General features: G+C 40.8%; 1 protein-coding gene across 3 annotated transcripts in view; it reads right to left on the reverse strand.

Moving 5' to 3' along the window:
- Positions 1 to 13,001, reverse strand: part of dnah6 (dynein, axonemal, heavy chain 6) — a 66,264-nt gene that overhangs the window by 19,947 nt on the left and 33,316 nt on the right. For all 3 annotated transcript variants that reach the window (XM_038714328.1, XM_038714327.1, XM_038714329.1), the window contains 20 exons: positions 11,816 to 11,962; positions 11,584 to 11,657; positions 11,305 to 11,459; positions 10,004 to 10,235; positions 9,732 to 9,884; positions 8,929 to 9,069; positions 8,095 to 8,337; positions 7,681 to 7,848; positions 7,266 to 7,501; positions 6,181 to 6,325; positions 5,924 to 6,040; positions 5,502 to 5,625; positions 5,052 to 5,248; positions 4,412 to 4,615; positions 3,549 to 3,674; positions 3,130 to 3,294; positions 1,900 to 1,967; positions 1,494 to 1,674; positions 1,088 to 1,267; positions 679 to 912 (listed from right to left, as the gene is read on the reverse strand). In XM_038714328.1, coding sequence (XP_038570256.1) covers positions 679 to 912; positions 1,088 to 1,267; positions 1,494 to 1,674; positions 1,900 to 1,967; positions 3,130 to 3,294; positions 3,549 to 3,674; positions 4,412 to 4,615; positions 5,052 to 5,248; positions 5,502 to 5,625; positions 5,924 to 6,040; positions 6,181 to 6,325; positions 7,266 to 7,501; positions 7,681 to 7,848; positions 8,095 to 8,337; positions 8,929 to 9,069; positions 9,732 to 9,884; positions 10,004 to 10,235; positions 11,305 to 11,459; positions 11,584 to 11,657; positions 11,816 to 11,962 — 3,290 coding nt within the window. The remainder of the gene's footprint in view (positions 1 to 678; positions 913 to 1,087; positions 1,268 to 1,493; positions 1,675 to 1,899; positions 1,968 to 3,129; positions 3,295 to 3,548; positions 3,675 to 4,411; positions 4,616 to 5,051; positions 5,249 to 5,501; positions 5,626 to 5,923; positions 6,041 to 6,180; positions 6,326 to 7,265; positions 7,502 to 7,680; positions 7,849 to 8,094; positions 8,338 to 8,928; positions 9,070 to 9,731; positions 9,885 to 10,003; positions 10,236 to 11,304; positions 11,460 to 11,583; positions 11,658 to 11,815; positions 11,963 to 13,001) is intronic.

Genomic DNA, 13,001 nt, shown 5'->3' on the forward strand with positions numbered 1-13,001 from the left:
TGCAGGGAAATTAAGCCTCATACCTTGTGATTAGTTCTGGCTTCTGTGGTCAAATCAAATCAACAGTTCATGTCATTCGGGTATATTCAAACTCTGAATAGCTGAAGTGACGTAGAGCCAAGACGAACATTAAAATGTACACCTTCCCCAAGCAGGTTTAAGTTAGAGCCACCCTTGCCTTAGTAAAAAAAACCCATCAAAGTACAACATAAGTACAGCTAAATGACTGTTTATAGAAGAGGTCACAAAGACAAAAATGTTATGTTAGCTAGTTCACACATTATAGTGTGCTTTGCATTTTCTTTTTTAAATAAAACAGTCAGTTGTAGTTATTACTTTATGTCACTAGTAAGTAGTATTACCTGAATGATGCACAAGGTGAAATGTCACTCTCTGCACCAATCATTTGACTACAGTTGGGTTTAAGTGCGAAACTAACTAGTTACAACGTAGCAGTTTATACAAAAAATTAGGTTGAGCAAACGGCTTCTGCCTAACTGGCTAAACTGTGAATGCACATTTTTATCCATCAACTGATGCATCGTTATATAATTTTCCAAAAAATGCATGAGCAAACATTTTATTCCAGCCACTCTCACCACCCCATTAGACAGAATTTTCACCTGGCACTAGCAATATATCAGCATGAATTTTTTTGGACTTGCTTTCCCATCTCACCTTTCCCAAAGAGGCAGCTCCTCTTAGGAAGTGCTGCCACTCTGCATCGGAGATCTCGCCACGCTGCTTCATGACCTCTACACACAACATGAAGCTATAGATAAGCTTGTGCTGCTCAAAGAGGCCACGGGACACATTGATGTAGGAGTTGAGCAGGATCTGGTCCAGCAGGATCTGGATGCGCTCTTCTAACACACTGCTCTTCTCTGATGTCTCAATGGTGGAGTTAAAGAGCTGAGGGCAGAGACAGAATGCAACCGAAAGAATGGGACAAAAAGATAACTGAACAGGATTTTAAAAGATTGTTTTCCATGGGGTCTTTTCATAATCTCTTCCTAACTAAAGCTTAAAAAGTTAGATGGCGATGTGTGTGTGGCTTGTAAAATTAAAACTGGTTACTCTCTCTCACCTGTTTGAAGTACTTAAGGGAGAACTGGTACATTGGATCAATCTCAGAGAGACTAGCGATGACAAAGTACAAGACTGAGCCTCGGGTGGCTACAGGTCGGTAGCGCTCCCTTGCAGAGTTGATCATCAACTCAGTGGCCTCTGCCTCCTCCAGACGATGCTTTATGGTCTCTGATGTCACCTGAGGTATGGTGGAAAAGAGAGGAAAACCAAAACAGAAAGAGAGGAGCAGCAAAAAAACAAGAAAATAAGAGGAAAGGAAACAGAATAGGACAATAGGAGAATAACAAGGAAAATGATCTCATCTGAAATGATCTGTGTAGATGATAAGAGCTGATGTCAAGTTCATCATCCTAACAGTACAGATTAAGACAAAACATATGACCTTTGCCTGAGCCCAGATTTACCTTTGACTCCTGGAGAGTCTGAACTAGCTCCTCGTTGTCAAGTATATTCCCCTCAGAGGTGAAAAGAAGCTTAAGGATGCGGTCTTCGATATTTTTCAGCTGGTTGCGGTCATCGTTGATGCACACAATCAGATCATTCCTCTGTTCCTCAAGATGTGGACTCTCCAGACGCACCACATCACTAAGGAGAGGAAGAGGGGTTGCAGGAAGATCCAGGTACAAAAAAGAATGTTGGGGAATCAATCACTAGCCAAAAAAGGCTGAGATTATGGTCAAGATGCAAGTGCAAAGTGGAAATTGTCACTGGTGAGGTACATGGAGTAGTATAGTGGTTTGTAAATGTGAACCAAGTGGTTTGGGAAGGACGCAATATCAGTTTTTCATGTGCGTCTATGCATGTACTCACCTGAGCAGTTGGTCCTCTAAGCCAGTTTTGGTCACAGTGAAGTTGATGACTGTAACTTTGATACACACCTGAAGGTCAACAGGAACGCGCACGCACGCGCACACACGCGCACACACACACACACACACAGTCAATGCATTTCCAATACCCTTCATTCAAACAGCCACAATTCTACATGTCCCTAAAACTTATTAAACTTATTCATTTGTAAAACAATTTTAACTTCCATGTCGTTTGAATCAATAATGTATTTCACACTTTTGTCCAAGAAAGAGGTTTTAACTGTGTTACTAACTGTAAGTTACTGACTTCATGCACTGGTTTGAATTAACACTGGGATAAAAGCATTGACATGGTGTTGGTGTTCTCCTGGGCTGGCGCTGAATAAAAGCCAATAGCACAGTTGGCCTGCTGGCAGGTGACTGCCTCTCATGATATTGCCTGCAAACTGACTGTCATTATGCTATTACAGGAAGCCAAGCACTAATTCTATCAGGCATTTTGCTCCCATTATAGGGTAGGGCTGCTCGATTATGGGAAAAAAAATTATATTTACAATAATTTTGGTCAATATTGAGATCATGATTATTTAACATGATTACTCATTGACAATGACATCAATTTTAAAATCAAATGCTTCATTTTAAAAAATTATTATATGTATAACCCCAAAAAGTCAATGAAATTAGAAATAGTAATCCAACATTATTAAGTTTTATACAGCATCTAGCTGAGTCAGTGAACTCTTTTAAGTCCCTTCTTAAAACATACTTTTATAGGAGAGCCTTTCCCGATCTTATTTGACTTTATTTTATCCCTTTTATTTTATTGTATTTTACTAATTTTGTATTAATCTGTATTTTAGTCTTTTCAATGTTTTCATGCTCTTATCTTGTTTTTTTGTATTATTCTTTACACTTGTTAAAGCACTTTGTAACTTGTTTTTGAAAAGTGCTCTACAAATAAGGATTATTATTATTATTATATAATTTGTTAAGCTGTTAGTATAGAGGAAAACTCCGATAGCTGCTTGGCTAATTTCTGCAACTTAAAATTCCATAGGCTCAGACTAATAATGGTAATTAGCAAGTTATAGCAGTTCTAACCCTTGTCATCTCGGCTCGAACATCACAGCCTGGCTGAGAGAGTTTGGGCTTTAAGAGAGGGGCAGGAGCCACCACTACAAAGGTGTGTGTTGCTGTTTCTCTTATTCCTTATTGCTGTCCTTACTTCTGGTAGGTAGTGTGGGTTGGCCATTTTGGTGGTCATATAGAACCTGAAGTTTTTGTCATAGTCGATATCTGAGTCTCCCAGTCGGATCAATGTCCGTCCACCAGCCACGAAAGTCTGCTTCAGCAGGATGGGCTCCAGAGCTGGATCTAGGTTCTCCTTTAACTATACACACAAAATACAAGAATGGAGGAACACTCCCACACACAAACACACACACACACACACACACACACACACACACAGTAATAAACAAGACTGTCCAGCAAAGGTCTAATAGTTTAAAGTATGTTCAATCAATGGAAGTTAATGGGAAGTTTAGTTAAATGCCAAAATTGCCAAAATAATTATGGAATAATGGTTTGCCATAAACAAGCCCTATGCTCAAACATGTTTTAGTGTTTTCAGTGTATTCCTACCTCCTCTAGCAGTACAGGCATGCCCATGCGTACGGCATTCTCTAGGGTACGGAGAAAGCTTGGGTCTGTCAGCTTGATCACCTTTAGACCATGCTTTGCCTCCTTGGAGCGGATCCATCGGTTGGCCTGAGGGTGAAAGGAATAACCTTTATCTAATGTGATAAAAATAATGAATGTTGGCACGTGATGTAATAAGGGAGACTGTAGTATTAGTAGTGCCTAGTAATGGTAGCGCAGCGTGGGAAAGACATAACAATACTGTATGTGATCGAGCTCAATGTAAAGCTTTTGTATGTAAAGCAAAAGAGATAAGCTGTACTCAGAAAAAGTACAAACGGACAGAGTTACTGGGATAGAGGCAAAATGAAGCTTAAATATGACAGGAAAGAAAATTGGACTTGTCAGTGGTCAGGAAGACATGCAGCAGTAAGCTACTTGGAGGCCTAAACACTGAAACTGTGACAACATTTCCATCCTCTACATATTTGTCTGAGTGAGCTGGTTTGTGTCCTTTCTATGAGGGGAAGCTAGGAATCGTGTGTCCTGGGGCCAGTATGTGACTTTGTCTCTGACTGTGTCTGACAGGAAGTTCTATTTTGAGAGAATTTTTTCTGTTCTTTGTGCTGGTACTGCAGCCATGTAGCCAACGTGTTACATCACTTGACATCCAGAAAGAGGAATTTGATTAACATATAGTAGCGTAGTGTGTATTCATTTATGTACATCCCAACACATGACACAATGCACAAAACGTTTAGTTAAAGGGATGAATGGAAAATGAATAGATAAAGTAAGTGATCAATCAAAACTAACAACAAAACAATCCACGACAGAAACACTCAATGAATGCTGCCTTAATTCACCTGATCCTGTGGGTCAATCATAAGAGGCCAGCGGCGGCCCTCGGTCACCAGGATCCCATTCTCTGTAGAGACAGTGTCACGTGGCAGACCCTCTGTGTTCCACTGGCGGACGACAAATGGGTCACCCAGAATGTTGATCAGGCTGAAGCTGGAACTGATGGGGATGTTCAGTTCCTGGCACCGTTTTATCCACTGGTCAATTAGCTGGGGAAAGAGGGCACACAGGCATGAGCGCACTAGTTTTTTTTTGTGTATTCATTTTTCTTTGAAAGAGGATTGGTTTGAGATGGGTTTTTTTGTTTTTCTATCTTGCTTTTTAATTGCTTTCTCTTCACTGATTTTATCACTGTACTGTGTGTTAATAATGTACAAACTTATTCAGTTCACCGCCAGTCATTACCACATATCTATTCAGTTCTGGGAATAGCATCTCAAAGCAGAGATACAAGTACAATAATGAGACAATATTGGGCTTAACTCTCTTTCGTACAGGCACTGCAACGTAAAGGGGTGGAGTGCACTGTATTGCAACAAGGTGTAAGACTCTACAGTCCACTCATACTGAGCCTACCAGTAGCCTATTCTACATACCAGAGTAGTCCTAAAAGTACCAAAATGCACCTCACCACACTGTACTTACCAGCTGTCTATAGTGGGAAGTGAACGCTCCATAATAGGCAACACAGGCAGCTGCAATGAAGACATTCCCCACAACGTTGGTGATCTCTAGCTCAAACAAGGCAACACTTTCTTCCCAGCGTACTTGCTCATCACCTAAAGCAGAAGTTAGCTTCCCTGCTCTGGTCAACCGAGCCTGTGTCAGAGCCATGGTGTTAACTTTGAGGAAACAGAGGGGTCAGAAAGAGAGAGAAAAAGAAAAAAGAAAATCAGCAAGGTAAATGCTGGCAGACTTGTTTTCTTCAATCCCAATAGGTAATAAAACAGTCTTGAATCCTGAAAGATAACAGACATCTCCATCTCTAGAGATCTTCACACAACAGGAATAAATTCATAAAATAGAAAGTGTCTGGGCAGTTTAAAACCCAGGTAGACATTAATGTGGTATCCATACCAAGGCCACACAACTTACCCAAATCCTCCTTCTCATTTACGCTGCTGTCAAACTGCTCCTGTAGGATCTTGATCTGGTTCGTCACCTCCTGAAGCTGTTTTTGCTTCTCCCTCAGTGTGGCCATAGTCATATCCAGCTCCACCTGCATGGGTTGGAAAAGAGGAGGAAAAGGATGGAGGGAAATACCATTACTTTACCATTTAGAGACTATTTGGTCTATTTTTATTCTCATTATTTGGTCCAATGGATGCAAGGCAGTCCTGCGTGGGACTGAGAGGGAACAGACAATGGATTGGTGTTTAGTGGATGAATGGCCTGATTGTAATAGGCAACACTGAGATTTTAAGCAAGAGTATGTAAAGCACTTCCCATTCAATTCATGTAGATGAGTATATGATTAAAACATACATGCATACTGCACTCTACTGTATGTTACCGACCTGCGCCTTGGCCAGTTTTTCTCTCTTGGGGCCGACTTCTTTGAGGACTCTGGAGTAAAGATTCATGGCTCTGACCCACATGCACATTGATCTGCAGGCTTTGGATACCTTCTCCACCTAACATCAACAACACAATAACACTTTGGAGCTTTCAAAACCGCCCAAGAATTAGAACTTCCATTTCACCACAATCTGTTTAATCTGACCCCTACTCTTTCTGAATAAAATCTGAATGACATTTGAGAGTCCAAACAGACCTTCTCAGGTACGAAATCAGGGTTGTTTATGTATTTCTGCAGCTTCAGCAGGATCTGAGGCTTGATATTGTCCTTGTCATAGTCTGTCAGACGCCTGAGGAAATTGGCATCTCCCAGTAATTGCTTGGCACCGGGCCAGTCTGGTCTGTAAGGAAAAAGGGATGTTAGTGAGGGCTTGGGGGAAAGAAGGGAGCCTAAGCAGATGCTTAATACGAATGAATACATGTGAATGTGTGGCTTAATTTATATGGGGATGAAATATATACATTCTTAAATAATGCCTGGAACTGTTAATACATAGTAATTATATAAGAATGAAACACTACTTACAAACAAGCAAGGCACATGCATTGGGCAGGACTGGATTTAGTGTAGCAATGCAATAGATTAATGGCTGATGGAATTTAAGGGTTAACAGAGGGATGAGTCATAGATGTTGGGGTAATCCCTCTGGATGCTGACTACAAAATATGTGGGATTAAAACACAGGCCCAAATCTCATACATTTGGCAGAGTAATGACTGTGATTATAACGATGATGATCATTGTTGGAATGACTGAAATTATGTTGATAATAATTATGCTGAAGACTGTAAGTGCCAAGATGATGAAGGTGGCTAAATTGAGGATTGTGATTATAATGATGGATCATCATGATGGATGGGATGTTTGATGGATCTTGTTTTGGGACACCGACATTGGGTGAATACATTTTCCTGTTTGGTATTCTTGCATTTTTTGTAGTTACTTGTCTTTGACTGAAATTGGATTAGGTTATTTAATTTTGATCCAACATAATTAGAATTGTTTATATATAGAGATTAGAGATTTCACCATGTCTTTAATGTCTGGTTTGTCCTCCATACTCCTATGACTTTGTTATGATAACGCCTTTTCAAATAGCATATGCAATCCCCCTTTTTCAAAAATAGATTACTGGGATGTGACAAAATTTGTGATAAGTGAGTTTCATAATGAGTTTGATGATTTAATAATGGATTATCAGTAAGTAAGAGAAGGGCACTGTGATAACAAAGACGGAGACACCTCTTTAATCATTTAGAATAAGAGAGAAGCACACTGACTTGCAGTTGAGCAGGATGCAGACAGCCTCCATGACGGTCATGACTAAGTCTGGGGGTTTGGTGAACACCTTGATTTCTGAGATGTCAGCCTTGTCGAGGGAATTAAGTGCCTGATTGGCACCCTCCAGGGCTGGCAGAGCCTCATCCAGGTCCCTCTGGGCATCATCGGCTATTGCCTGGGTGTCTTCAGCTTTGACTTTGGCCAAAGCTTCATCCTCTTTCACTACTTTACGCACCTGTGGCAAGCATATTTCTGTATGATACATACACATACACTACAGCAATGAGAAAATGCTACCATGCTTTTCTAGCAACTTATAGAGGACAATAGACACATTCTCAAGTTCTGTGATAATGCTACCTTATATCTCTCTAACACACACACAGACACACACACACACACACACACACAGACCTCGTCAGCGCTCTCTTGGTCTATAGACAGTTTCTCCATGAGGGCATCAACATCTATGGATTTTTGTTTAAGTACTGGCTCCAGAGCAGACAGGTCCACTTTCATTTTGTCCACAAGCTCGTTGGTCTCCAGCAGTTTAGTCAGACCGTTCTTCACACGGTCCCTGGCCTATACATAAACACCCCAACACACAGATATATTAAGCATATTTTGCATGCAGACACAATCTATGAAACAAGAAAAAATGCATTACAGTGCCTCAACCACAAAGGAGATGATCACATTTACCACTAAGCACTAGCTAGAAGAACTAGCTGCTATTTGCGCTTCAACAGTGTCATGTAAAGAGTCATCATCAACACCACAACTGACAACTAATCTCTTAATGATGACATGATATGATGTTAGACTTACAAGCACTAGCTGCTGTCTCTTCTTCTCTAGCATGGACAGGTAGAGGTTGATGAGCTCCAGGTAGGAGGTAGGCGTGGTGTAGTATCGGCGTCTCAGCTCTGAGTAGAAGCGCTCAGCCATGTCAGTGACACTAACATGTATCTCCACGCACATGGCAGAGAAGCTTTGCTTCATCTCCTCACTGCCAAAGTCCACATTCTGGAAGAAGGCCTCTGAGACAGAGAGCAGCGCCTCACGAGGCCACTGGACGCCACGGAGTAACGAGCAATGAGTGACATGAGGTTTGCAGTAAGGGCAAGGATATATAGCTTTTACTTTAGCTTTTGTTTACTTCAAGATTTTCAACAGAAGATTCAACAGAACAGCAATAGAAAGACACAAAATAATTTACAAAATGCAATAATAAAGACATTCAGTAAAGGTGAATTCACAAATTGGCAAAGGGACATAAATGGAACAATATGGATCGAAAACCACAACTACAATCCTGAATAAGATCTGGTGAAAAGAATAGTTGGTGAGGATAGCTGTAACACAGATGCAATCAGAGTAAGGGTGGTGGAAAATTATAATTTATAGGGTTTATGAAGAATTTACAGTTTGGGTATAGCTGCCAGGTTCAGTGTTAAATAGAGAAAGAATGTTGCAGTGGTCTGGTCCTAAAAGCATGTAGAAGATATAATGTTTGTACCACCTAGAATAATTGTATTTATGATCTTTTGCTTTCTATGTATAATGATCACATAATCATCTCAAAGTTAACAATCCCAAACCAAACTGAGTAATCATATATGACTGGACATGATCAGAATAATGAGAGTTATCTCAGCATACCTGCACAAACCAGTCAATGGTGCAGCAGTTGACCAGTGAAGGAAACATACGACAGCGGGACCTGAAAGCATCGCCCACAGGACTCATACACACCACAATGTGCAGCTTCTCTCGTACACGAGAGATGAAAAACTGGAACACCTGAAGCCACACACACACACACACACACACACACACACACACACACGCGCGCACGCACACGCACGCGCACACACAGAGATTCCAAAAAGTTTCAGTCTCAGCAGGCAGATAACATTAAAGGCTGATATTTTCTTACAGCTCGCTTGGGAGAACTGACTTTAACTGACTGCCATTTTGGCCCTTTGTGGGAAACACTGTGTATGCGTGTTGTTTCTGAAATGCTTTAGAGGTGCTGTTAGGCATTTTTTTAATCTAAGCTAAGCAGCTGCTGGTTGTGATGATCACAGAATCAGAGTCTGGACATTCATGGTTCTGAGCTCTTCACACAGGCCTATTTCCTTACATCTTGATTAACCATCTTCCAACATTACATCTCACTGAAGAAATCTTGGTATCATTTTTTCACAGCAAACTCACTTTTAATTAACAAGTGAAAACAATGTTCAACAAAGATCAATTTTAACTGCAACTAAACAAATCAGTTTAAAAAACACATTTGTATTAGTATTGTTTGGGTGTGTCAGGTTTGTGGTTAATGTAGAATAATTAAAGCTACCAAAAAAGAAGCTAACCATTGGTCAGGTTGTCTGTCTCAGTAACAGACTTGTGAATTTTTACTGCCTGAATCATACACTTTTTCTAAAGCAAATATTTGTGCATACCTCATCCCTGTTCTCCTCACTGATTCCAGTCTCTTTGGCTTTAGGGCGGGTGGCAGCTAGTACTTGTTCCAGCTCATCTTTCTCAAAAAGGTTGGGCACCTCACCAGAGTTCAGCATGTTGTTAATATCCTCCAAAAACTCTTCCACCACAATCTACAACAGGAAAGAGAGTGGGCACCTCTAGATATACTTAAATGTGCAAATAGAAAAAACAATCTTCAGGCCTCCAAATATTTATTAGTTTCCCAATCAGCAAAGACCTTCCATCATACCTGAGTATCTGTAAAGAGGAACACCATGTCTTTGCCCTCCACACCAGCCATCTTGTAGAGCCTCCTCAAGTCCTCATGGAAGCTGTCATAGTTGTAGCCTCGGCTCAGTTCAATCTCGAAGCAGCGGTACCCACACATGTGGGCTGCCAACCGAGTGAGTGACTGCTTGCCTGTACCTCCCACCCCCACTAGCAGGGCATTGCCTCTTTCCTGGCGAATCATACGGGCAATTCTAAAAGAAAATAAATAATATCTGCCATCATTTCTGTCAAGAAAAAAGCTGGAAATGTTATACAGGTCACAGGTTCCATGTGAGCCATGTATCCTGTTGGAGGGTCTTTCCTGCAACTCTACCCACTCACTACTCACGTTTATTGTTAAAGAACATATTTGTGTGGAGTGATATGCCTTGACACAACACTACAGATGGTCATAACCAGATACTTGGTAAATGCAAACACATGAATTCTATCAAAACTCATTTTAGAGTCACCCCATCATCACCAGTGACATACCTCTTGCAAACACTAAACTGTAATAGCACCATAGAGCAGTTTTACGCGCAGCGAAAGTGTCATTGTTAGTCAGGAAGTGATTGCGGCATTTGTCAACAACAACACGGTCAAAACCAGTATTTTCCTCCTATTTGAAGGGTGAGACCATTCAGACATTAAAATGCAGATGCATTTTCAATATCTGAATGGATTTGGAGTGAAGCAGCCATCCTCCTGATAAATCCTGCGCTCCATCAGAGCGGTCTAAAAAATATATAAATACAAAAGTTTAATTCTGTTTACTTTGGAGAGTTTCCTTTGTCCTGTCATGTTATTAAAGTTTTTGGTTTAGCTGCTTTAATGCCCCACAATATTTGCTGACATCACCACACACACATAAACATGTAAAATGACTGACAGCAGCCTCTCTAATCATTAAAGTACATTGTTAAACACTCAAACATCAGTATGATGGGACCCAAGCGTCCTTGAGTCCCGTGAAAGGCGCTATAAAAATATAAGTTCTTATTTTTATTATTATTACTACTACAACACACAATAAAGAAATTACCTGGAGAATAGAGAGGCACTTTAGACAATGCGCTATATGATTATCTCATTTAAATAGGGCATTTAAATTGAGCATGTCAGTCTTTCTAGATTGAAAAAGCAGTATCACTCTACTTAAGCGTAACTTCTACCTTGGTATAATCTTCTCACCATCTACAGCAAAAATTCTTTAACCACCTTTTATCACCTTACAAAAAAAATCTGGCAATTCAGTGGTGCAAGTTTGCATGTACACACCTGGAGACATGCTCGATGGCGTCCTGGAAGAAAACCAGCTTGGTCTCCTTGGAGAAGGTTGTGTTGTAATCATTGAGGTAGTCCTGGAGAACAGCCTGAATCTTATCCATGTCTGTCAGATCCTCATACAGACGATCTTGTTTCTCTGCACCCACCTACAGGGATTATTGGATGGAGAGCAATGGGAATACATACATGTTGTGAGGTATTTCAGTGTAAACATAAAAAAATCGAAATGTTTTCTGAAGTTTTCAAGAAATTTTATAACAAGAATCTGACCTTTATGAAGTCCCCAAATATGATGGGCTGATTCACAAAGTATGAGGGCTCCAAGTTTATGCCAAAGTATTTGCCTGTCAGAAGGAGAGAGGGTCAAAAACAGGGTATTCTTCAACTGGTAAAGATGCACAAGTGGATAATGGGTAGAGGGACACTTGGGAGTCCAACATGTGCAGGATTCAAACAGTGCATTTAGCAAAGCAAGCCATCGGGACGGTGACCGAGATCCTACCGGCCATCTCACTGACGATGGTGTTGAAATAGGTCTTATCTTGGTTGTTGATGAGTCGGTCGTGGAACACTCGCTGACACTCGTGGCAGAAGAGACGGAAGATCTGGTTCTTGTCTCTCACTTGACTCGGCTCACACTGCAGCATACCTGGACATAAAGAGAGGGAAATGTGTGGGAAAGAGAATTACAGCTCCAATAACATTAAATGTGTGTAATTCTGTGTGTGTAAACAATGTGTGTATGTTTTAGAGTGCCAGTGTGAAACATGGGCCTTGGTGAAAATTACAGACTGATAAGTGTCTCTTCAGCTGTTCACCTGCTCACCAAACCGCTTTACTTTGGTGGTTTGTACAGAATGTATAACATACTGTTAAACAAACGTAAGTACTGATGTTTTTCTCATTGCAATCAACCCAAAACAGAGCCACAAAAATCTAACTACCAAGGAAGATGTGTAGAGAGAGTCCATGTGATGCCAGCATAATAAGAAAATAGGAAGAGTGGGTGTAAGTTTATTACCCCTCACTAACAGTATGTGTTGCTAAAGGTAACTGTGTCTTTGAGTAATGCACTCTAGCTATGTTGAGCAAGTAGTGTATAGAAAGCAGTCATAGAATTCACTGCAGCTCATCTTCATGCTGTAATGATGCCTGCTGGGTAAAAGGAGAGAGGGAAGCAGGCAGATGGGGTGATGGTACAGACGATTTGGGAGCATGAGCCTGAGACAGAGCTTATAAAATGTTGGTAATGTGGCTTGAAGAGATAAGTCATAGCTGTGCTGTGGAGGTATAAAGATTTAGACACTCTCTGTCTCTGTCAGTCTCTTTCAGCAAAGCTAAACTTTACTTTGTTCTGTCAAGGAGAAGTGAGGTGTACATGCTCTATGCCTGTGCGACTCTTGTGTTTCCATACTTAAAATTAAAATGCATCTTTAGTGATTCACTCACCTGTGCCTGGGACTGCAAGTGCAAGTCAAAACAAACCCGCTGCTCAAGTCAAAGCCAAGTGAATATTCAAAATGCACTGAAGGCTACAAGCGGAAACATTGGACATATCTGGATACAAGATACTACACATGCATAGTTAAGTGGCTTGCCCATTAGGTGCTGCAATTACTACTAGTGCAGTATTTAGCAGAACAACGCATGCCTACATTTAATCTGGTAGCACCCTTTTCGCAGAGCGC

This window comes from Micropterus salmoides, unplaced genomic scaffold (genome assembly GCF_014851395.1).
Source record: "Micropterus salmoides isolate LMB-PRFRI ecotype aquatic unplaced genomic scaffold, ASM1485139v1 Ms_hic_scaffold_12, whole genome shotgun sequence".
In the NCBI taxonomy this organism is placed as follows: Eukaryota; Metazoa; Chordata; class Actinopteri; order Centrarchiformes; family Centrarchidae; genus Micropterus; species Micropterus salmoides.